At 44.9% G+C, this 22,711-nt stretch overlaps 3 protein-coding genes across 12 annotated transcripts in view; 2 read left to right on the top strand and 1 right to left on the bottom strand.

Moving 5' to 3' along the window:
- The window catches only part of hppy (MAP4K3-like protein hppy), a 242,874-nt gene extending 239,273 nt beyond the window's left edge, over window positions 1–3,601 (bottom strand). For 5 of the 10 annotated variants that reach the window (XM_075698488.1, XM_075698486.1, XM_075698484.1 and 2 more), the window contains exon 1: window positions 2,967–3,601. In XM_075698488.1, the coding sequence (XP_075554603.1) occupies window positions 2,967–3,071 (105 nt within the window). In that variant the 5' untranslated portion in view covers window positions 3,072–3,601. The remainder of the gene's footprint in view (window positions 1–2,966) is intronic. The other 5 variants (XM_075698480.1, XM_075698487.1, XM_075698485.1 and 2 more) reach the window with 2 other exon arrangements.
- A 286-nt stretch (window positions 3,602–3,887) lies between these two features.
- Window positions 3,888–22,605, top strand: LOC142587453 (flavin reductase (NADPH)). The gene is made up of 5 exons (XM_075698490.1): window positions 3,888–4,045; window positions 12,247–12,408; window positions 14,481–14,570; window positions 18,381–18,512; window positions 20,821–22,605. Exons 1-5 carry the CDS (start codon window positions 3,961–3,963, stop codon window positions 20,970–20,972), a joined length of 621 nt encoding a protein of 206 aa, XP_075554605.1. The 5' UTR covers window positions 3,888–3,960; the 3' UTR covers window positions 20,973–22,605.
- LOC142587452 (methylglutaconyl-CoA hydratase, mitochondrial) lies at window positions 5,009–6,252 on the top strand. The gene has a single exon (XM_075698489.1). It carries the CDS (start codon window positions 5,255–5,257, stop codon window positions 6,188–6,190), a length of 936 nt encoding a protein of 311 aa, XP_075554604.1. The 5' UTR covers window positions 5,009–5,254; the 3' UTR covers window positions 6,191–6,252.
- Window positions 22,606–22,711: the final 106 nt, after the last annotated feature.

Raw genomic sequence — 22,711 nt, forward strand, 5'->3', positions numbered from 1 at the left:
GCCTAAACTTTATCCTTTGGCTTAAAATGGCTTTGCAACTATACAAATTTATCACTTTCAACAGACTATTTCATTAGAAACATAACAATTCACAATGATTATGCATGTGTGCAGAAACTTACTGCTTTGCCACATTTACAAAACTATACGCACTTGGAAATGGCTGAAGAGAAATGCACAATAAATAATGCCACAATGATATTTGATGCTCCAAAGTACAAATATTAAACAAATGCTTGTACCAACCATCACTCCAGCAGTAGTGGAATGCTTGGCAGCATCAGAGTTGCCTCTTAGCAATATTTGTAGGAAACTATACCTATGCTCTTTGTGACTCCGTAGCCCAGGTTTCAGGACTGCAGCCTGTTAAATCCTGTCATGAAATATGTTGACTATGCGGCGCCATTTCATCATTAATTAAAGTGTGACAATGTATCAGCAAGTTATCCTCTTCCTCTTTAGAGTAGCAAGCAATGTGTTTTGCAATACTTTCACGACTGTGGTCGCCTTCATCAAGAGAGAAAAACATGAACAAAAATATACATGTGTATCTATATAAAAGGGAACCCCTCTGGTGTTTCCAGTTGGGCACCTAGGATAGGTGAGCTGTTACGCTCTTCTAAAGGTAAAGCGGCAAGCTGCCGTGTATCACCTTCCAGTGGACAGGGGTCCCTCTTGGGAGGATCCAGTTGTTTACCTTGACGACTTAGCACTGTACTGCAGCCCAGCAAAGATTCTCAACAGTAAGCATAGGCCAGGACATGTCTATAGCAGATGGTCTGCTGTGGCTGGCTCACCTGTGTAGCAAGATCCACAGGTTGGGTCCGGCGACTTGTTAAGGTATCGGACTCTGAACGCAGGCGTGACTACCGTGCCAGTGCATAGACCTTTATTATAGTCTCTAACCTCATTTTATTTGAACAAAGAAGTGCGGATGAGTAGTAGCAGACGTGGTATTCTTGTCGTGGGACCTTAATTCCCCCAATTCCAACAGACCGACTTTACAACAAACCAATGCTAAACACAATATTCGGATGCCTCAAACACCACTCATGCTGACCACGCCAAATGTGGAACCAAGTGAAAGGCGACTGTAGCCAGAATCTGCAGGAACACTTTTTATGCAACATGACATGGACATAAGACAACACACAGCGAAAGCATTGTCCCCAAAGGAACTAGATTGTCTGCGTCTGCGGTGACAAACTGTTCTGGTAGGTTATCGTGGGTCATAAATATTGGTCAATAGTGTGGCTTTCATCGTGCATGTTCCCTAGTGCTTCCATGTGATCTGTGTCTGCTATGGCGTACATGGCACATAAGCGGTCTGGTTTTGAGAATAAACATTGTTGCTAGTTGTGCCGTGTGTTGTCTTGTTATATGTGCCTTCTTATGTCTGTGTCAAGTTTCGCGCTGCGTCAAAAGTGTTCCTGATGATTCACCAACAGGCCACCATCGGTAGCCTTGCAGGATCTGCAGTTCAGGCAAATTCGACGTTATCTGAATAGCACGAGCCACCGCCTACTGGCAGACTGGTAAGGTCACGCTATGAACAGCTTCGACAGATATGAAAAGTACTTTCATTATATTGTGCACGGTTCCCTAGATTAGGAACACTTCTCAAACAATGCCGCTCCACTCGTACGACTTAATTCTCCTATCGCCGGATCGACGATGCTTACCATTACGCGCCAATGGCCAACAGTCATAATGATGCAATCTTGCATTTCACCTCTTCTAAATTCAACCTGCGCAGCGAAGCACTTAATTTGTTCTGTGTTCCTTTCGAACGCAAAACAATCAAATTGTCATTTGGCGCTATGCGCCCTCCAACTATCGTCTTTTTTGGACCACTTACGTGTTTGTTATTATTAATGGAGTGTAGCCACAAGCAATAGTACCAGGACACGTCTAGCAGCTTCAGGGTGCATCTCTTCAACGAACTGGCCGAAAAAATACAAAAACCCTCATCGCAACAGGCGGCGCGACCTCTTCAGAATCTTATCTCGCGCAGGGTAGGTTACGCCACGGTCGACTGAGCGTAATACTAATCATTTAACGATCATATCACTCCAAGCTGCCACTATCGAGTCATTTCCCGACCGGAGCAAAGATAAAACAGAAACCAATATCCTCTGCTTTTCCTGCCTGCAACGATTGGACACCGCCCCATTTTACAGAGTAATAACGATACAAGATAATTTCTCTAAATACCAGTTTATTCATTGTTTTCGCACATGAGAGGTCGTACAAGTTGTCGAGAGCAATACTCGAAGAAAACATTTTTTCCAGTCGCAAGGACCAGTCTGTCTTGCCACGGATGTCAACAAGGATCGCAGTTCGTAGCCAAAACTTTTCTCGACTGAGGACAAACGGAAGCGGTTTCAGGGACTCGACACCGTCCAAGTCTCTTGAATAAACACTAGGAATGGATGCGGTCCGAGAACGAAATGTTTCGCTAAGAACGTTTCAGCGCGCAGAAATGTTGTAGGCCTAGCAAGCCAGCAAAGCGACTTTGCAAGGCGCCAGTAATACAGACGTCTGCGCTCTCGCTTGCTCGCCGAGCCAAAGAAAAAAACACAGAAGTAGCACAATCGCTGCTGTGTGACTGGTTACTTGGGGCCGTCCTGTCCTGTCTTACCGACGGCCGCAACGACAGTCGCCAGAAGCGTGCAATTATTCGTCAGAGTTGAGCCAAGCCGGGCTCATTACGAAATCGCGTCGAGGAAACAAAATTCAAAAAGACAGATCGCCGCGCTGTATTTAGGTGACTAGGTGAGGAGTCGATCGAGCTCGGCGAGGCAGTCGAAGGCTGCCCCGAGATTCTCAGGTTTGGTTCGGGATCGAGGCATTCGAAGCGGGGATAACTGCGCAGCGACGCACCTAGCTCGGCCCGGCGATAAACACGTCGCGAACCGAAAACGCGAGCCAGATAGGGTCGGCGCACCCGGGGCCACATTACGTACCTTGTAGACATCGCCGTAAGTCCCGCTGCCGACCCGCTGCACCAGTTCGTATTCATCCTGGGGGTTTCGCCGCGAGATATCCGTAGGCGACAGGGATGCCATCATAGGCCGGCCAGCTTCAGCATGGTGCGCTCTCACGAATCCATATTATTCCTCCGAGAAGATCTGGCGAGACAAGGCAGACCCTTGGGACGACGCACGAATAGGAAGAACACGATCACTTCGCACTCACGTGAAAACACAGAAAACAGCACGGGGTCACTCAAAGGCCACTCATCGCACCGCGTTTCATTTTTCACCGAGCACAAGCTCCCAGCACATAAACGCACTCCGATATCCTCCGTCGTCGTGCACCTCCTGATGCTGCTGACCACTGGATCGACCGACTAAACGGATCGCCTTCTCTTCCTTTCAGGCTTGGCTCTGAACTTGGCTGGGCTTCTGGTCATGCAGTAGCGGCGGTAGCCGCCGTTGTAGCGCGGGCAGCGGCCGGCACTCCACCCGGCGCTGTGGAATGAAAATTGTTCCCTTCCCGTAGGCCGGCAGGGATAGGAATTTTCTTTTGGAGTACCGGTAAGGCCAGATCCTGCTCTCTGCACTCTACGGCGCGCGTTGCGGAGTCAGCGACCAACCGAACGTGCTCTGCTCTAGTCTCGTTTTTCTGGTAGCAGCCGCCTCCCCTTTCGAAACAAAAACAAAACTCATTTTTCACCCACTGATTGCGACTGTGCCGCCCTCTAGCGTTTAAAACGAAAATTGTTCTCCACTCTTTTTCACTAATGCGACAGAAAGCATATTAAGTACCAATACAAGTTTAAATTATGCCTTACAATTTTTTACTCTATTCTTTTAACTTTTCCGCGGCTGTGCTCTTATGGTGGCTTTCTGAGTAGATCGACACGTGACACACGTTTATCGTCTGCAGCGCAAACGCGGAGCAGGTGGAAGTACTCAACAAGTTCGGTTGCACGCATCGCGAAAGCTCGCGCGCGACATGGCTCCTACGATTAAAAAAGTTGCTATATTCGGATCAACTGGTTTCACAGGACAAGCCGTGCTTGACTACGCCTTGAAGAAAGGTAATTGATGCGGTTTTCTGAGCACTATCATCACTCAACCGACACATTCTGTCTTCGCGCTGTGAGTGTCCTCGTTTCGAATATGTACTAACTCGGAAAAGTATTTTTGGTTGGTTAATTCAAGCTTGCGCATGCTTTTTGGGTACTACGCACTCTAAAACTATTGCCGTTAGGCGCAATATTGTGGTGGAAGTTTACGATGTGTGCCGCAACAACGATTTTGTCACTATTTTAATCGCTTCTATAGCCGGGTCTATATATTGCTTTCAGTACTTATATATAACCATCATGTCCCCTAGCAATGCCCCTAGTACACCCGTCACTCCACATATGCGACGTAGCTTTATAAGCTGCGCGACTATTTCATCCGGTACGCCCGACCTCGGCCGGTCTAATTGTCACTTGTATCGGGCTTTGAGCGTGAATTACATACATATGCCGATCTCTTGCAGCTTGCAGCTGTGTATGCATCTGCTGAAAAAAGAAATATATATATGCACATCAAAACAAGTGAAAACTGTAACCGATGTGATCACCGCCTGGCCGTTTTGTGTGGATCCAGTGTACCCGATTTTAACGTCCACTTCCTTCTCGGCGTTCCAAGGTTGCTACTATCTGCGTTTTACCCGTTTCCTAGACGAGAGCTAAAGCCTTAATTTCATAACTCTTGATTTTGAATTAAAGAATGAATAAAAAGAAACTCAGCTATTAGCAGGGTTCCTCCCCTCCCTTGAGTCACGTGCATTGACATGCATGTTTACATGTCGCATCTCCTCCCCCCCGCCCGACCGCTTGCCAGCCAGAGACGTGTGGAACTTTCTGTTAGATCTTTCTAAACAGGAGAAAATGAAAACGGCTGTAATTGCTCATACGCGCTCTCGACGACCATGCCTCGGACACACAAAGTAGGGGGAGGAGGCGTAGCCTCTTTTGGCGCCATTTTCTCAGACTTCGAGATCGTTGGGTGCGGGATCTCTGAGGTTGTATCAGCGGCGTGGAGGGAGGAAATCAGCGGGGTAGTTTTTGGGGCTTTGCCTGTGGCTATTGGCTTTGCGTTGTAGCATTGTCGTCTTCCTGTGGCAACAGCGGCGAGTGGCGTGGTCTGCTTTCGTATCTTCGGTGGAGGCGTGAGCGTTGATTTTTCGTATAGACGACGAGGCTCTCGACTACGTGCGAAAAGAGGGAAGCGTGCCGATCTCGACGAGCCCGATGGTGTCGACTCTCCTCGTCCGCACGCTGCTGCTGCAGCGACCGGCAGCCCGCGTCGGCATCGGCTGCAGCGGCGGCGCGCGCCGGTACCTCTCGCAGCAACAACCCGCCGAGGCCTCCAGCTTCCCCACTTCGTCGGACGAGATCGTCGTCGAGAAGCTGACCGGCGAGCAGTCGGGAATCGCCGTCGTCGGGTTCAACCGACCGCGGGCCAAGAACGCCATCGGCAAGGTGTTCCTCAAGCAGCTCGAGGCGACGCTCGACTGCCTCAAGTACGACGACTCCCTCCGGGTCCTCATCGTACGAAGTCTCGTGCCGGGCGTCTTCTGCGCCGGCGCCGACCTCAAGGAGCGCGCGGCCATGCCTCTCCGCGAGGTCGCACCCTTCGTCGCCCGACTCCGTGGCGCGACGGTCGCCCTCGAAGAAATGCCCGTGCCGACCATCGCGGCCCTGGACGGTGCCGCTCTCGGAGGCGGACTCGAGATAGCCCTGGCCTGCGACCTGCGCGTAGCCTCCAACTCTGCCAAGATGGGGTTGGTCGAGACCACCCTGGCCATCATACCCGGCGCCGGGGGCACCCAGCGGCTACCCCGTGTGGTCGGGAGAGCCAAGGCGAAGGAGCTCATCTTCACCGGTAGGGTCCTGGACGGCGAACAGGCCGAGGACATCGGACTGGTCAACTACGTGGCCGAACAGAACAAGGAAGGGAACGCCGCGTTTCAGCGGGCTCTGCAGTTGGCCGAGGAGATTAGGCCACAGGGACCCATCGCCCTCAGGATGGCGAAACTGGCCATTAACAAAGGCATGGACGTGCCTATTAGCAACGGACTCGACTATGAAAAGGCGTACTATGTACAAGTGACGCAGTCTAAGGACCGGGTTGAGGGGCTGAACGCTTTCAAAGAGAAGAGGAAGCCCAACTACGTTGGGGAGTGAGGTGGCGTCTGTGCGCTTCCAATGGTTGTGCAGGAAATAAAAACTGGTAATCTTGTTTGTTACGTATGTGTTATGTGCACTCACTTATTCTTGCATCACCGTTGGCATGTGCAAGATGTGCGACCAATGGTAATGCTCTTAGCAACATAGTCCAAGATGATTGGCAGCACTACTACCAGTTCGTTCGGGGTGACTAGGAAGAGCAATGACTTGTGATCATAGATTACTGCAACATGCAACCACATAGTGACTCTGTGCAATCAAAGGGTGCGCTGTATATGTTCTGCCTTTGTGGGCCAGTGTACTACTGTACATAAGGGGAAACACGATGTCATGAAATGTATTTTGCTAGAATAGCAGCTTGGGCTTGTTGGTTTTCCATCCTGGTGTTAACAGCACAAAACGTAGACGAGACACAAGACGAGAAGACGACACCACAAGCGCTTGTTGTGTCATCTTCTCGTCTCGTGTCTCGTCTACGTTTTATGCTGTTAACACCAGGATGTCATGAAGTCGTCGCATTGCCTTGCACAAATTTTGGCATTCAGTTTCAATTATTTTTCCGTCACAACACTTGTAAAGTATTGTTTGCTTTAACATTGAGACAAACTATGGTAGCATCTAACATGCACTTAGTTTCTACAACTATGGCTGATAACTTATCAAAAAACATTCTGCTGAGCCCACTTTCTTCAGGAACATCTGTTGAGTGTTTGCATGCATAATTTGTAAGAGAGAGAGAAACAACTTCATGTAGTCGCCTGCAGAACGACACCATGACTAAATGGCGCCGTGACGCGGGCCCTGACGTCTTCTCAGCGGGTGGTCTCTACTCAACTCCAGCGCGTGTTACTCCCGCGGTCGGTCGCCCTGAGGGGCAACGTTCCGTCGGTTTCGCTCGGCCTTTGTCTTTCAAGAGCCGCTGAGACCTGCTGGATGGCCCAGGTTTGGCTTTCGTGGTCGTAGCATTCCGCCGCAGCCGCGAGTCGCAGCGGAATCGTTGTACTTGTCGAAGCTTCATCGGGGAACTTGGTGCAATCCCATAAGATGTGCGTCAGGGTGGCCCTCTCCCGCTGGCACACAATTCTTGTGCCCACATGTTCAAAAGTAGGCGAGTACCCATCAGCCAATAATTTTTGAGCTCGGGGTGGTTTAGGGGCCTTTTAAGCTGCTCATCTCTCAAACATGCAGAATAGGCAGCCTGGGGTACTAAGCACAGAATCACTTTCTCTGCTCTCTCTCTGCAAGGGAATTGACTGTACGTGAAGCACTCGAATGCAGGGGTAATTTACCTATAGATCCCTAGCCAAGAATGTGGGAGTATTGACACTGTCACCAAGAGTGGGGGCAATGATTACACACACTCTTTTGTCAGGTCTACATGCCTACTGCAAAGGACCCAAAATGGCAAGCATGTTTTACACTGTGTATGACCTGCGCGGAGACGGTGCCAATGGTTCCCCGATTGAAGAGCAGGCCACTTGCGAAAAGCTCATAGAGGCCAACATAGTGACAGCATAGGATTTGACGATGCTGCTTTGACTGAGTACTTGTGAATTGCCAGTGCACGTGTTACTTCTGGTATTCTATGAAAGTGGGCCTGCAGATAAATTACACAGAAATGTGACGACAGAAAGTGCAGGCACCCATGCAGCGAGGAATCGCTAAGGGTGCGGGAAAAGGAGAGAGAGAGCCATGATGGGAGAGAGTGCCAAAGGTTTCTCCAAAGTCTGACTCTGCTAACGAGATTAGGCATAACCAGTAGGGGGTGGCTTAAGTTCAGCTGTAACTGCATTGGTTAGCGGAATGTTGAGGCGGGCCAGCAGTTGTCACCTCCCCCTTTCATTGTTCACTGAAGTGTACTTAAAAGGCTGTCTGGAACACACTCCTTTCAGTCTAGGCTGTAATCGCTAAACTGATAGATCAGTAAGACTCCATAGGATGCAACGCTAGTCTGGGCCATAGCCACCTGGTGGTCGAACAGTGAAACTCGGTTGGTCTTATGGGACAGTTTTCCTAGGCTCTAACTTAGGAAAAGATAGAAGAGTAAGGTGCTGTTTACTGTTACTTGTGTTAGTCATCAGTGTTCTTCTGCAAACTCTTAATTTGACTGTGTAAACATTTTCGCTGCAATATATCTTCAAGTTTGTTACCTCCAACCTGCCTCCTGCTCGATCAACGCCGATTATCGCCTTGAAGAGATCTGACCAACTCAAGGAGAAAGAACAAACATGACTGGGCCCTTTAGGGGGGTTGTCCGCAAAAGCTTTCATGTGGCAGCATTGTTGGTATCGAATGTCAACCAGAGAGCGCCCAGCAACACTGCCTACATTGGAACCTGAAAGCAGTCCCATGGCCAGGGTAACGGTTAGAATATTCAGTTGGCGGCAGTAATGAACCGTCACTATTGTGAACAACCAGCAGCTTAGCTCTACCAGGCCGCTCGAAGCTGTAGCCAGACACCAGCATTGCTAGGGCAGGCACAGCCAGTGGCGTAGCTAGGTCGTCTGGCACCCGGGGCCCTTAGCTCTTCTGTCACCCCCCCCACCCCCCCGGGTGTAGTCGAGGAAGGCGAGGATATCGACACTTTTCGGGTGTTTTCAGACGTATATGACACCCCCCCCCCCCCCCTACTGGCCCCGTGCACCCGGGGCCCACGGCCCCCCGGCCCCCCCTGTTGCTACGCCACTGGGCACAGCACACAGGAATATGGTTCGGACATAGTGTAGAGTACAGAAATAATAAGCTTGGGTATAATGGAGCATTTGAATAAGCTCGCACTGGACTTATTTTATTTGTTTTACATTTCTGTACTGTGAGGACAAATATAATATATCCAGTGTGAGCTTATTCAAAGCTCGCACTAGATATAACGAAGTGTTTGCAAAGTCTTGAGTATATTCGTGGCAGTGGCACGGTAGACCCCTAGAACATCTGAAGAGTGTGAGAAGTCGCTTTGCTATCTTTGATGTACGAGCTGCTTGTACTGGCATGCATCTACGAAGGTTTATTTTCCATTGTATTGTGCACATGCACCCAACTCTTGCTGTGGGTGCAGGCCAAGTCTGCAAACTTTTATTATTATTATCTTTATTTGTATGTACTGCAGCCCTATTGGGCTGTTGCAGGGGTAAGTGAAATTCAGAACAATGACAAATAATAGAGGCAATATGAACCGCACAGACCAAATGAAAATACTAACTACCTATTCAGTAGTCTCTAAAAATAAGTTTAAAGGAAGAGAACAAGTAGTACCAGGCGAAGAATTCCAATATTCAACTGCACATGGAAAGAAACAGTATTGAGTGGTGTCTGTATGGACAAAATAAGGTGCAATGTTCAGCTGATGGCAACTTATAGGATTAGTTTAGCAGGAGTTAAGTAATTATCTGAAGAAATCCGGCAAGAGGAGTTAATAACGCAGTGAAGAAACTTCAGTATTTCCGTGCGTCGACAATCTGAGAGTGGTTGCAAGCGTGGTAATGAAAGTGTTGTGTAAGGTGAAAAATCCCTGTTGAACCTACAGCACATGAAGCAAATCGCTTTCTTTTGCATGGCCTCAATGTGACTAAGGTCACATTGTTTATATGGAGTCCAGACTGGAGTAGCATATTTTAGTAGAGGCCAGATTAGAGAGTTAAACATCAGTACTTTAGTATCCCGTGGGAATGTGTGGCTCAGATAGCCTAACTTTTTCAGTGCTTTTGAAGTTATTAAATCTATGGGTTTGGACCAAGACAAACTGGGTGTGAAAACAACACTGAGGTATTTACATTCACTATTGCTCTGAATGAGAGTTTTATTAATTCTGTAAGTAAAAACAGAAGGTGTCACTTTATTAGTGAAAGTCATAACGACAGTTTTATGGATGTTAATTGTCATTTGCCAGGCAGCACCAATTTTAAAGTGATTTTCTAATGCCACTTGATGATGTGGCACTCACTTTTAACATGTTAGCTTTCAACTAAACTATGTAAATGTGGCTATGCAGGCTTAAACTACAAGAGGCTGCAGGAGACTGAATTGAACACCATTTAATCACAACAAATGTCACAGCAGCATGCATGGCACCTTGCAAAGGATAGTGTTCCAGCTCTATCAATGACCGTACTTCCGTGACAGGTATACCTGTTCATCTATTTTAATGGAAACAGACTTATTATCTCTTATGGTAGCTATCGTAACTCTCTCCCATCTGCTGGATTAGTTAGAGATTAAAGGCAGACACTAATATACTCGCAAGACAAATGGCAGAGAGATGTCAACTAATTAACCTATGTTTACCAATTAACTTTGTAATTATACATTTTAAGATGCATGTGCCTTCTGAAATTGAAGAAAGTGATGTCCACTTAACAGCAATTCTTTACATAGCACCAGTTTCAAGAAATGTCTCTAAAATTTGTGGCAAAATGCATTGTTCCAGTGAATACTCGTCAGCACGCAATTTTTCAATGTGCTTGTAATTAGAACATCAGTGCATTAAATATCAAATACTTTTCAAACAAGTTTCAACTAATGAACAACCTTTGTAATTATTAACATAGAAGAATGTTCATACCCTATTTGGTCAAAATTGGCAACTTTTTGTCATTACGCTTCACAGCGTGAAGCGTGGTTAACTTAACGCTCATTTCAGCATTACGTACACATGAGAAGTTTGTGTGCATATGGAGTACGCTTTGGGACATATATCATCATACATTATCAGGATAATGCTGAGGAGTCTTACTGACGTGATATGATATGATGTTTACTTGCGTTTTTCACAGCCATTTGGACAGCTGTTTGTACAAACAAGACTAAATTGCGGGTTCACATCAACTGCAGCAAATGTGTATTTCAAATTTATTTTGGAGAAGGAAACACTTGTGCAATTACCACATAACTATACTAATTAATATTCCACTGCTGAATGCCATGTGTGAGCTTAATATGAGGGCAAATTATTTAGTGGCATACCTGGAAAGGCCTGGCTTCCTGGTTGATGCAGTGTCGTCTACTATGGGAGTTTTAGTCACATTCACCGCAACTGGGATTAAAGCTGTCATAGCTTCCATTTCATCATGTTCGTGGCATGAAGTATCTGAAAGCTATTTGAATTTGCGAATGTAGAGATTACCTACATTCAATGTGAGGTTCAAGGTCCAAATTGATGGCGACAATGTTCAGTTTGGTTCAAACATTCAGCACCCTTAAGTCTTTACTCTTGAAGGAGTACTCGCTCATAATGTTTTCCAACTCACAGAGACTCTCACTCTTCACGCATGAAAAGACGACACTTAGCAAGTGTAAAGGTAGGGAAACACTTGTAAGATGTCTCATTATGACACTAAAGTTTGTCTCGGAACACCAACCCTGGTGTCATCAACATTATCATGATGGAACAAAATCTACTGATCTCAAGATGCAATAAGGTTATGTATGATGTTGCTCCTAAAGATATTAATAAGTATTTTATGTCTGTGCTCGCATGTGGCAGCAACGGCAACCATGGGAACGGAGCAAGCCAATGTATCATGATGCATATCTGCTCTCTGGGTATTGAAACTGAAATTGGTTTGAAGAAGCTAGTATTATAGTTAATAACTTGGGGTGCCCTGACACCTGCCCTTTTTGTTCTAGTGTTTAGTGGGCTTGTGTCTGCATTCAATGTAAAAAGATGAGACGTCATAAATGGTCATGTCAGTACACTTTTAATCATGTATGGACTGCTGTGTGCATAGTAATTCTTCATTGTCAAAAAAGGAGCAGGGAGTGAACAGGCACCAGAGTTCTCGAGAAAAGGCAGCACTGCAGTGTTTCATTCGCAGGCTGTTCAGACCATAGTGCAGTGACCCAAGAACCACTAAGGACAGTTGCCAGGGGTCCCAGTGCTCTTCCCACATGTTACATATTGAGAGAGGGGAGGAGGAGGGGTAGCGTCTGCCCTGCCAACAGTGCTAAGGTCAGTCCTAAGGCACGCACGGGTGAAGTGAGCGTCGGCTCTTTTACTCACACTCAAAGTACGCTTCTGCAGTCCTTGTGTGTGCCACTTCTGTAATGTCTTGCTTCAGGGTACGAGGTGACTGTACTCGTGAGAGATGCCTCTCGGCTGCCCAAGGAAACCACAGCTCAACACGTGGTTGTGGGCGACGTGTTGAAGAAGGAGGACGTCGACAAGGCTGTCAAGGGCCAGGATGGCGTCGTGGTTGTCCTCGGCACAAGGAACGACACAAGTGAGTGCAACTCCCAGTGCTGCTTCGGCAACGACATACAGTCAGGGTGTTGTTTAGCCTAGGGTTGCCACGTCTATCTTGTTTCAGTAAAACAAGCAGACACACCTTTTTAAACAATGTCATCAATCATTCATTTCTGACTGGCATGTTTTTGCCAGCTTTGTGACCATGCCTGGATGAAAATTAAGTCATGGCCTTAATTTTTTTTCTAAATTTTTTTAAGGTTTACTTTCAAACTTCAGTCTACCAAAAACCCTTCTAATGCTTTTTTCATCCAATCTGCTTCATGTTTTAAGCGTGAAAACATTCTTTTACCTCTTCACTATGCAATATATACATATACTTGTCATTACCATAAACGGTACAGTCAGAAAGAAAGAAAAATATTTTATTTTACCCTGTTTCAATATCAACTATTCTGCAAATCAAAATTTTTCACCAAAGAAAGAGTTGAGCAGCCACTTTCTTTTGCATGCGAGCTGTCAGTGGCTGACACCATCGTTCTTAATCTGCCAAAAGGTGCAAAAAGCGTGTGATTACAGAAAGTTTTTGAGCACTGACAAATTGCTGCCATCTGTGTTGTAGAACACAACTATGCAATGCGGCCTTTAAGATGCTGACAAAGGGCTGACATCAATGTAATAAAAGAAAAAGCGAAAGAACCATGAATTACAGAGCAATTAAATATCGATTTTGTGCACAACTATAGACATTGTTTCTTTTATAGAACAAACTGACTGGCCAGCTCAAAGCAAAACGAACACGTTAGTTTTGACTACAAGAATTGACTGCAGGCATTACAAGAAACGAAAAACGATTTTTACCCCACAGCTAATAGGAGGCAGCATACAAAACATGCAGTCAAATATGGTAGTGCCTTCACCACAGCGGTCATGTTACGAAACACACAGTTCACCGAGCTGGAATGGAGCTGCATCGATTATGAGGCACCTTCACACTGGGCAGAGAGAAGTGGTTCTTGTAGGGCAAGGAGGAAAGGCTGGCACTATCTTCTGCAACCCTTGCGGGAGCACGTCTCAGCGCCAGCAGGGGGAAGGATATGAGAGTGAAGCAGATAGGGGCGGGTGGGGAGAAAGGTAGAGAGTCGCCATGGCAGCGGCAGCGCAGTCCGGCCTGGAAGGCCCAGTGTCTTCGACCGGAGGAGTGGACTGGTGATAGACCATAGGAGGTGGCCCAGCAAAAGCGAAGTTGAGGCAGATCAGGAGGCCCGAGGTTGTGAATACCCGTTAGGCTATTCATCTTTGAAGAAATTTCCTAGAGTCTCGCCGAGAGCCCTGACAAGTCGAAGTACTCGACGACACTTGGGAAGGCTGGTAGCTGATTACGACTGGGGAAGAGGATGTCTTCCTGTGGTGAACATGGGAGCCCCAGACAGGAGAACTCGTGCAGAAGTCGGCCCCGGTGCTGCAGGTGAGCAGGGCATGCCAGCAGAAGGTGCTCCAGAGTCTCTGGGTCACCGCAGGGGGCACAGGCTGGCGAGGTGGCTTTCCCAAGGCGGTGCCGGCGGGCTGCCGTCCAGTAGCAGCCAACCCGCAGTCAGAGAAGCTACGAGGTATCCCTTCGGGGGAGGCCATGCTGTGGAAGAGGCCGTGGAGGCCGTCTCAGGGATACCCATTTATCCGGATGGCAGGTGATGATGTGCCGGCGCAGCCTGTGTCTTGTGAAGTGCGCGGCCATTACAGCAGGGCTGAGGGGGATGCTTGGGTGGTGGGCGCTCTTTGCGACAGTCCGGGCAGAACTTGCAAAAACAAGTCATGTGCACAAATACCTATACTCTCACAGAAGGAAATGGCAAGCTCAAGACCTGCTCTCGGAAGGACGAGCACCAGAAGCAAATGTATGTAAGCTGTTACATATCATCCAAGTCATCAGACATAGTGGCATATGTTTTGGGGGTTTAAATGAAAACCTTGACTGTGGAAGCCGATGCTCCTTTCATACCTCGAGGCACCAATTTGACATTGAAAACATATTATTCATTGTCTTTGTTATGCTTTTAAATAAGAGCCATTGGAAGTACATATGCCTATACAGTTGTGGTAATTTTCCAGGCCCCACTACCGCTCTGTCTGATGGACTGAAGAACATCCTGCAGTCAATGTCTGACCACGGGGTAAAGCGCATCTCGGTCTGTGTATCGTGTAAGTCATTACATATGCTTTGTGTGTTGCTTGTGTAACCGCGGTGGAATTCTTATTTGTGTGCTTTTAGCTATTTTTGGCCATGTACAGGCACACAGCAGCGAAGTCATTTATGAGCCCTCTCATTTAAACTTAAATTTACATGTTAGTATAAGTATGAGAAAGTCCAAGTGAACACATTTATTTATTCACACAGGCTGGCGCACCAAGTATTACACTAATGAAGAAAAATACAGCACTACACAACCGATATGGAATTTCAACAGTAACTTGAAGACAAAATGGAACTAAATTTGTGACCGATATGTGCATACATATATATATATATATATATATATATATATATATATATATATATATATATATATGAACAAGCTTCCACAATAAGCGAGGAATAAAATACACAATGCATGTATTTCTATGAAAAAACATAATTTACAAATAAATTTTCACAAGAAACATCTGTAATACATGGGTGCTATGAGATCAAGAGGATCACTCCAAAATGAAATGACATGAGGCTAAGTAGATAACGTAAAGGCGCACATTTTTACAAAGCTAAGTTGAAACTTTCAAGTGATTTCGAAGTCATGATGTGTTCTGGTTGTTTGAAAGAAAATGGGGTAGCCAACTGGCTATTGATATGTTTATGTAACAGATATATGACAGTAACAGAATGCTGTGTTTTGAGAGGCAGAAAAGAAATGTTTAGTTTTATTTCTGTAACACTACAACTTTGGTGATATTTACTTGAAGTATACAAGGCAGCTCTGTTTTTAACGGACTCTGACTTATTGGTTAGGTAGGTTTGATAGTTTTCATTCATTTGGGAGGGAGCCTAAGCTTACCAAACTTGTGTTGTGAGTGGGGCAGAGCAAGCTTTGTTTATATCTCACCAGCTTACTTCTATATTCACCTTAGCTTGAACATATTTATTTTTCCTACAGACAGAGTTTTCTTGTAACACTGTCTTGTGAGAATGAGCTTAGTGTGCATACTTCCTATTAGCAGCGCCATCTGTTCTGTTCACCCAGTGCCTAAAAAAAAAAAGTGGCTAACATCATTTATGAGAGATGTAAAATGTTGCCTGGCAGGAAAGGGCATCTTCCCAGGAATTTTTTTCAACATTGAGCTTTAAAATGCACTGCTTATGAGTAGAGTTATCAGAAATAAAATTCTGCTACCGCTGCTGCCCCGGTTCTTGCCTCCTTTTTCTTTGTTGGTTGCTTCACTCAGCTGTACTGCACTCAGTGCCCACTGGAATGATGCGCGCCATGCTCCAACTGCAATCGCATCAACGTTTTGTACGAGCACGGACCTGTTTTGCACCACCCGTTGTTGAAGGCCATAGTGTTGGTGCAGTGGTGTCATTCTGTGCCACCAGATGGCACTGCAGCCTGTCTAAAACCCGATGTCTATGTCGTGTTTCTGGCTCCCAAAATCGTGTCCAGTGCCTTCGACCAACAAAAGCCTTTAAGACCTGCATTTTAAAACCAGAGAGTGCCACCCTACGAGACGTGAATTTGGACACCACCTATTCTTTGCTTTTGCTTCTGTTCTGTGGTACTTGTTACCTTTGATATCTACACAGATTTTTCCGGTGACCATCCTGTTTAGAGGTGCATAGGAATAGGCATGAAAAGTGGTGATGAATTCGGGAAGTTGAAGAGAAAGAGCAGGCAGTCTTTTGGATGACAGCGCAGGATCCCAGGATCATCTACATGAGAATATAGACAATGACAGCGGGTGTATTAAAGTAAATGTATGTCATTTGCCTTGAGAATGATGTGTTTGTGAAAGAGCAACGATTACAAGAAGATGTCATGATCTGCCATAATAGCCTTGTGTAGCCTGTGGAGCATGTTTCTCAGTAAGATTGAGCTCTGGATAGTTATTGGATGATGTCACACCCCAGACAGAAAGAGAGTACCAATTTTGACCAGTTGCAAATTCAAACATTTATGACTTTGACACATAGGACTAATAATCGGGCCCCTCGGTTAACCCCCTTTCTTCTCGTTTTTGACACATAGGACTCATTCATGGTGTGGGTTGGGCCGCCGCACTTGTTCTTAATGGCGAAATTATTTGGAACATTTGTGCGCTGACAAACAGAGGGGTAAATCTAGAGAGCGGAGAGCATGAGGTGCTGGTGTCAGGATAGGACAATGAACGTACACGCACTGATGTCAAATGTGACGTGAATATTTGACACACCCACTTGTGCCAATCAGCAGATGAAAGTGAATGTGATACAGTACTGTTATACTTTCTTTCGTGCATACTCGACTGTGCTCACTTATGCAAACCTCACTTGGTCAAAATTAGTCTGGAGTGGTACACTACGGTGTGCTTCTTAATCAAGTTGTGTCTTTGGCTTGCAAAACCTCAAAATTCTTAGCAGTTTTAATTACAAAATACACAGCCCTTGTGTACTACATGTGGAGCATTTGGAGAAAATGTCAGGCTTTTATATGGTTGGGAGCGGGGGTTGAGAAAAGATGCCCACTTCTTTCTCATTACGATGTTCACTTTATTTTTTCTTTCTGTGCTTGCTTGCTTCGAAGTTTCTACTAAAACAAGTGGCCGGTACATCTGAGTATGTAGATTTTTAGAATATTTTAGGATGTGGTGCCTGAGTATCCTTCAGCATGAAACTCGTGATCTTAGATCAACAATGCATCGAAGGTCTGTCACATCAGTTTTTGTGACAGAGTAGAGAGCACAAATATGAGATGGGGGTCAGGACATGTGGACATAGCACTCCCTATTTCCAGACACGGTCATTCTTGAAAATTGTCCTCACATGAAGAGAGCATCCTTGGTGCTTAGGAGGCTGTCTACATGTAGTAGGAGTTGCCTCTGTGTTGTGAGCATGCTATATTTATCTGCACCCATGAGGAAAAATATACAGACCACGCACTCTTAAACTGAATTCACGCACACAAACTGAAATTCGCAGGTACAATGGAAAGTTTTCAATGAAAACTTAACACTGCAGTCCCCACTTTCAAGTTACATTCATAGACAGAGAAGGAAATTGACTTTATCTAAGAGTGCCTGACTCATATATTTTTGTTCATGGGAGTACATATATGCTTGCTTATTTTCTCGCGCTAATTTACAAAGCTGTGCTACACAGATCAGCAATATATTTTCAACTTGGTGTTCATCGACTGTCCTTGTGTTTTGAGAGCCAGTCACTTGTGGATAGATATAAAAGCGTGAATCACTACATTTACTTCTAAATATTATGTGAAATTACTATTCTGACTATACCTACGATGGTAGGACGACTTTGATCCAAATGTTGACTTCTGGGCCTAGGTGGCCTCCCATGACCATAGCATCCTTGATCATTTCTCAGTTCTCTCAATGGCAAGAAGCGCACTGCAGTAGACGTGAAAATGGAGCTTAAGCGTATTTGAATTCTGAATTTGAAAGTTTCAAATCAGTCAATTAGCCAATCAATCAATTTTTATTTCACATATACTTTATAGGTCAAAACATACAAAAGGAGGTCCCATAGTCAGACTGAACTCCTGGAGTAACGTGTGTGATAAAGGACATCAAAATGATTTTCTTCAGTATATAGCTGGCATTAAGTATACATCCAACACTCATATTTTATGAAGTAGGGAAATCTTTACAAGTATATTTGACCCAAGATTTGAACCCAATTTTTTTTACTTGTCAGCAAGCTTAGGAATCATAAGGAGCCCAGAAAGCATGGCCTGCTATTTCTTTCTTTTCCTTTTTTCTTTTTTTCGAGTGCTGAATGCTTAATTCATTGTGCAACATGTCATGCAGCCTTCCTGTTTTGGGAACGTGCCAAGGTACCACCAAAGTTCATACCATTGACAGAGGACCATGAGCGCATGTACGAAGCGCTCAAGGCGTGTGACCGCGAATGGGTCGCCATCTTTCCGCCCCACATTGCAGGTAAATGGATGCTGTAGTTTTCGTAGCACTATAAGAAAGAGTGGGCTTCAATCAGTTTGAAAATAAACGCTGTTGCAACAGTTGAACCACATTATAGTGAACTCGCCTCAGACACAAAAAGTATCTTCATTATATCTGATATTCATTATATGCACATAGTATTTATCACACGAGAAACATTTTAGCTTTACTTTCTGTCCAATAATTCGTTATGTATCTATATTTGTGATATTTTCATGCTGTGGTGATGGTGAAAAAAAAGACTGTAAAAACTGCGAGTCGCAAATCTACAAACTACTTATTGTGCAAACTTGTGCCCCCAGAAACACAAGAGACACTCAAAGAACAATGATAGCAGTAAGCACAGTTTGTCAACGAAAGTCCGGTCTATGGTCAAATGCATTGACCATTTATACATGACTCATTGTACATTAGCGAAATCGCTGGGTTGATTTCTTTTTTCTGTTTTCTTGGCACAAAGTGCATTCAAGGCTGGGCTCAGGAAAATGAAGTTCAGTTGTTGGTCCAGCACTCGCTGTGTCCATTGTGTTGTCCATGTCTAATGCGCAGGGAAAACACTGTTAAGGCAGCACCAACTAGCCCAATGCTTAACATTGTTTGCATATAATTATTACAAGCTGGAAATCCAAGTACCAGGCTGTGGAAATATTTTTCAACTTTTTCTCCAATCCTGCCATCCGAAAACATTCATTCCCAACTGTACATCATCATTCCCATGGATGTGAAATGTTAATCCACTTTGGAAAAATTATATATTAATATATACTTGCTTATCATGCTGTCCCATTGTTGCTAAACTATGTATAATTTTTTTTGTGAGTTTAGTAGAATTCTCATAGGAGCCTTGGAAATGTGCTAATAAAGCAAGATTTTAGCTGAGTGAAACTGGTTCGTCTAGCAGGAAACATAACTTATGATTAAAAGAAACTCTGTTGATTCTTAAAAGCATGTTAAGGCAGCCTGGCTATGTATTGAAATGCACTTTGAAGGCGCAGACAGTCTAAAAACCATAGAGCCATCATGCCATACTCAAACATCTGACATCAAATGACTGTTGCATTACTGCTGACGTTAGAATCACTGTTAATACATGTATTTATTTTCTTAGTTGTTAGCCCCCCCCCCCCCCATCGTTATATCCACGGACACATTGTACCTGTAAACATGGCAATATTTTTATAGCGCTGTTCCTGTTGGAAATTTGTACTTTTTATATCTTTTCTGTTTAAAATGCCCCCTTACTTTATGCCCTGCCATAGGGCCTGTAAGGTTCTTTTGAATAAATAAATATTCATGCAAATGTGACCCAGTAGTATAGGATGGCTTGTTTTTGAATCAGTGGCACAGGCAGTACTCAACTTTATGGAGCATTCTGACACTGAAAGATTGATTGATGTTGCTGGCCCAAATATGTGCCATTGGACACACGATGGCTGTAACAGGGTTCACTGTTGTAATTGAAAACCCTTATATAAAAAATTGTTGTCTTCAGTGTTTGTCTCCTTTACTAGGGCAATAAAAAAAAACATTGCACATTTATTAAACAAATACTTACCAGTTTTATTAAGCACCAGGCTACAGGAATAGGTGTGGCCACATAAAGACGGGGATGTAAAATGTGTGTAGACAGAAGAGGAGAAAGAGAAGTTAGGGAGTTTTACATGTCAAAACCACTTTCTGATTATAAGGCATGCCGTAGTAGGGGACTCCGGAAATTTGGACCACCTGGAGTTCTTTAACAGGAGGGCTGTGGAGACGGAAAAAGTCACACAGGATGGTGGCACCATCTCTCAATCCTTTTGTAACTTTCAAAATCCTGAAAAGCACTTAAATCTAATGAAATGGTTGTAAACCCTTTAATTTCATTTTTTCCTAAACTCAATTTATTTTGTTTGGACATCTACCCAGAAGTTTGTTGCAGCTCAAAGGTCAAGCAAATTCAATATGGTCAGCAACTTGGTGGGTTCTAGTGGTCGTTCGGTTGCCAAGTCCTTTTTTTCAACCTTTCACAATAAAATCAACCTGGTACATTGTCGAGGGCAACACTTTTTTTTTTAACTCTCAAAGAAACTGTTGCTTTTGGTCCTTCAAGATGCCATTGGGGCCTTAAGGTTCCATAAAGTTCAATTGTTTTTGTGATGAATTCCGCATAATTCCATCCCCTCAAGAAACTGTTATGCATTTTGCTGCACTGTAAACTGCTTTACGTCCAGTGATAAACAGAGTTCTCCCTAGCATAGTAACCATGTCCGTGAACAGCTTCCGATGCACGTGGGCATGCTTGCAGATGAACCGGCACGGGGTGGCTACAAGATGGTGAATGACGCTCCGGTTGGCCGGGCCATCTCGAAGTTCGATCTGGCCGAAATCCTTGTCAAGGCCCTCACTATGGACGAGCACGTTGGGCACAGCGTCGGCATCGGCTATCCAGCAGCCTGAGGAGGTCTCGGTGGCACTCTTTGACCCTGGAAGCATTCCTCCCATTTTGTTGGGCTCAATTTACTCCCCACTGTAATTCTGCGCATGTAATGTTCAAACCTTCTTCCATGGTGCGGGTGCAGTAGTGGTGCAGAGAAAAATTTTTCCATCTGTGTCTATAATGCAAAGTTGTTTGTGCTGCCATTATGCTTAGGTATGGTTATCTGTCCCAGTGGTATATTTAGCTTTTCCTGCATGACGTGGCTACAGCCATACAAAGTGTCAGTACAATAAACGGCTTGCCCTCCTACTTAAGGACACTCTCTGTCAAACCTGTGTTGTTTATTGTAAATGTTTGCATGGGGTGGCTTGGTTTGTGAGCATGATGGTATTATACAATTATATCTCATTTTTATTATTCTTTTATTTTTTAACTTTGTTCGCTTATTCTTGGCGCAATGCGGGCCAAGTTATCAAGTTCTACTGATAACCAAGCCAAGTGGGCTTAGTTATCAGTAGAACTGGGATAAACTTAAATGGAGTATCACTGAAATTGGGACAAAATCAGGGCAGGAAACAGACATAAAATTGTGACAAGTTCCTGGACAATTCCTGCAGCACTGAATAGGTTCAATTAGTTTTTTTCATATGTATTAAATTGCTTATCATGCTCTGCCAGCCAACACACATGCAGCTCTAGTCTCTACCAACGAAGGAAATTGTTAAGAGCATCCGAGCGTCTGCTCACACAGTCTGCGTCTTTTCCTTGTTGAGATTCTTGCAGTTGGAGAATGGGCACTCCACTTCTACAGACAGAAGAGGTGAAAAACCCAAGAGCTCGTTCCGAGTCCTAGTCGTGATCGCAATTCGGTGTTCCTACAAGTGCACCCATTGGATGTCGGGAGTTTTTCTCGTGTGACTTTGGAAAGCTTTTCTTTGGCCGCATCGTCCAACTTTTCTACCACAGAATTCAAAATTTAAAGCTGTGCCTCTACACTCTAAGAATAGTTTACACCCTTTGGCGTGCCCCTGCTGCCACACAACAATAATCATTATCTTCCTTGATGCGCTTCCTTTCTTAAACGCTGCGAGCCCGGAACTTTCCAGTAACGAACGGCACGCGTGTTATCAACATAGAACAGTTCACACCCTTTGGAGTGCCCCTTCTGATAACGCGCGTGCCGTTTGTTACTGGAAAGCAACAGTGCTTGCTGATCTTGTAGCGACAATGATAAAGTTATTGCATTTGAAAGCTCCCAGATCGTCTTTCAAATTTTCCACGCTCGTTCTGTGAACCTTCTACTGATGCTGATAAATGCTGTTCCATTGAATACACATTGTTCTAGGTTTTTCTCCCTCAGTGCACTTCTATATGTAAAGTTGAATGTGCCAAATCCAGTAACATAAATTCTCAGACGTTGTTAAAAACAAATGATTCTTGACACTGACACATTCCTTGCAGAATTTTCAAGAGATGGAGCAGTAGGCGTTTCTGGGAATTTATTTTTACTACTGTGAAGTGGAGCTGCGTGTGTTAATAACACTGGCATGTATGCCATTCTTTTGTACCATGCCCTTAATGGCAACTTGCTGGAGCATGGGCAAAAGTTTGGCGAGCTTGTAAATCATTGCATAAAATGAGCAGGGTGGAAGACCTGTTTGTCTCTTTCTATCTTGAGGACATCTTCGGCACTGCTGGAGCATTGCTGTTTCGTGCTGCAGCACGATTGGAATGCATATGAATTTGCTGGCATTAGTGC

This window comes from Dermacentor variabilis, chromosome 7, assembly GCF_050947875.1.
Source record: "Dermacentor variabilis isolate Ectoservices chromosome 7, ASM5094787v1, whole genome shotgun sequence".
Taxonomy (NCBI): domain Eukaryota; kingdom Metazoa; phylum Arthropoda; class Arachnida; order Ixodida; family Ixodidae; genus Dermacentor; species Dermacentor variabilis.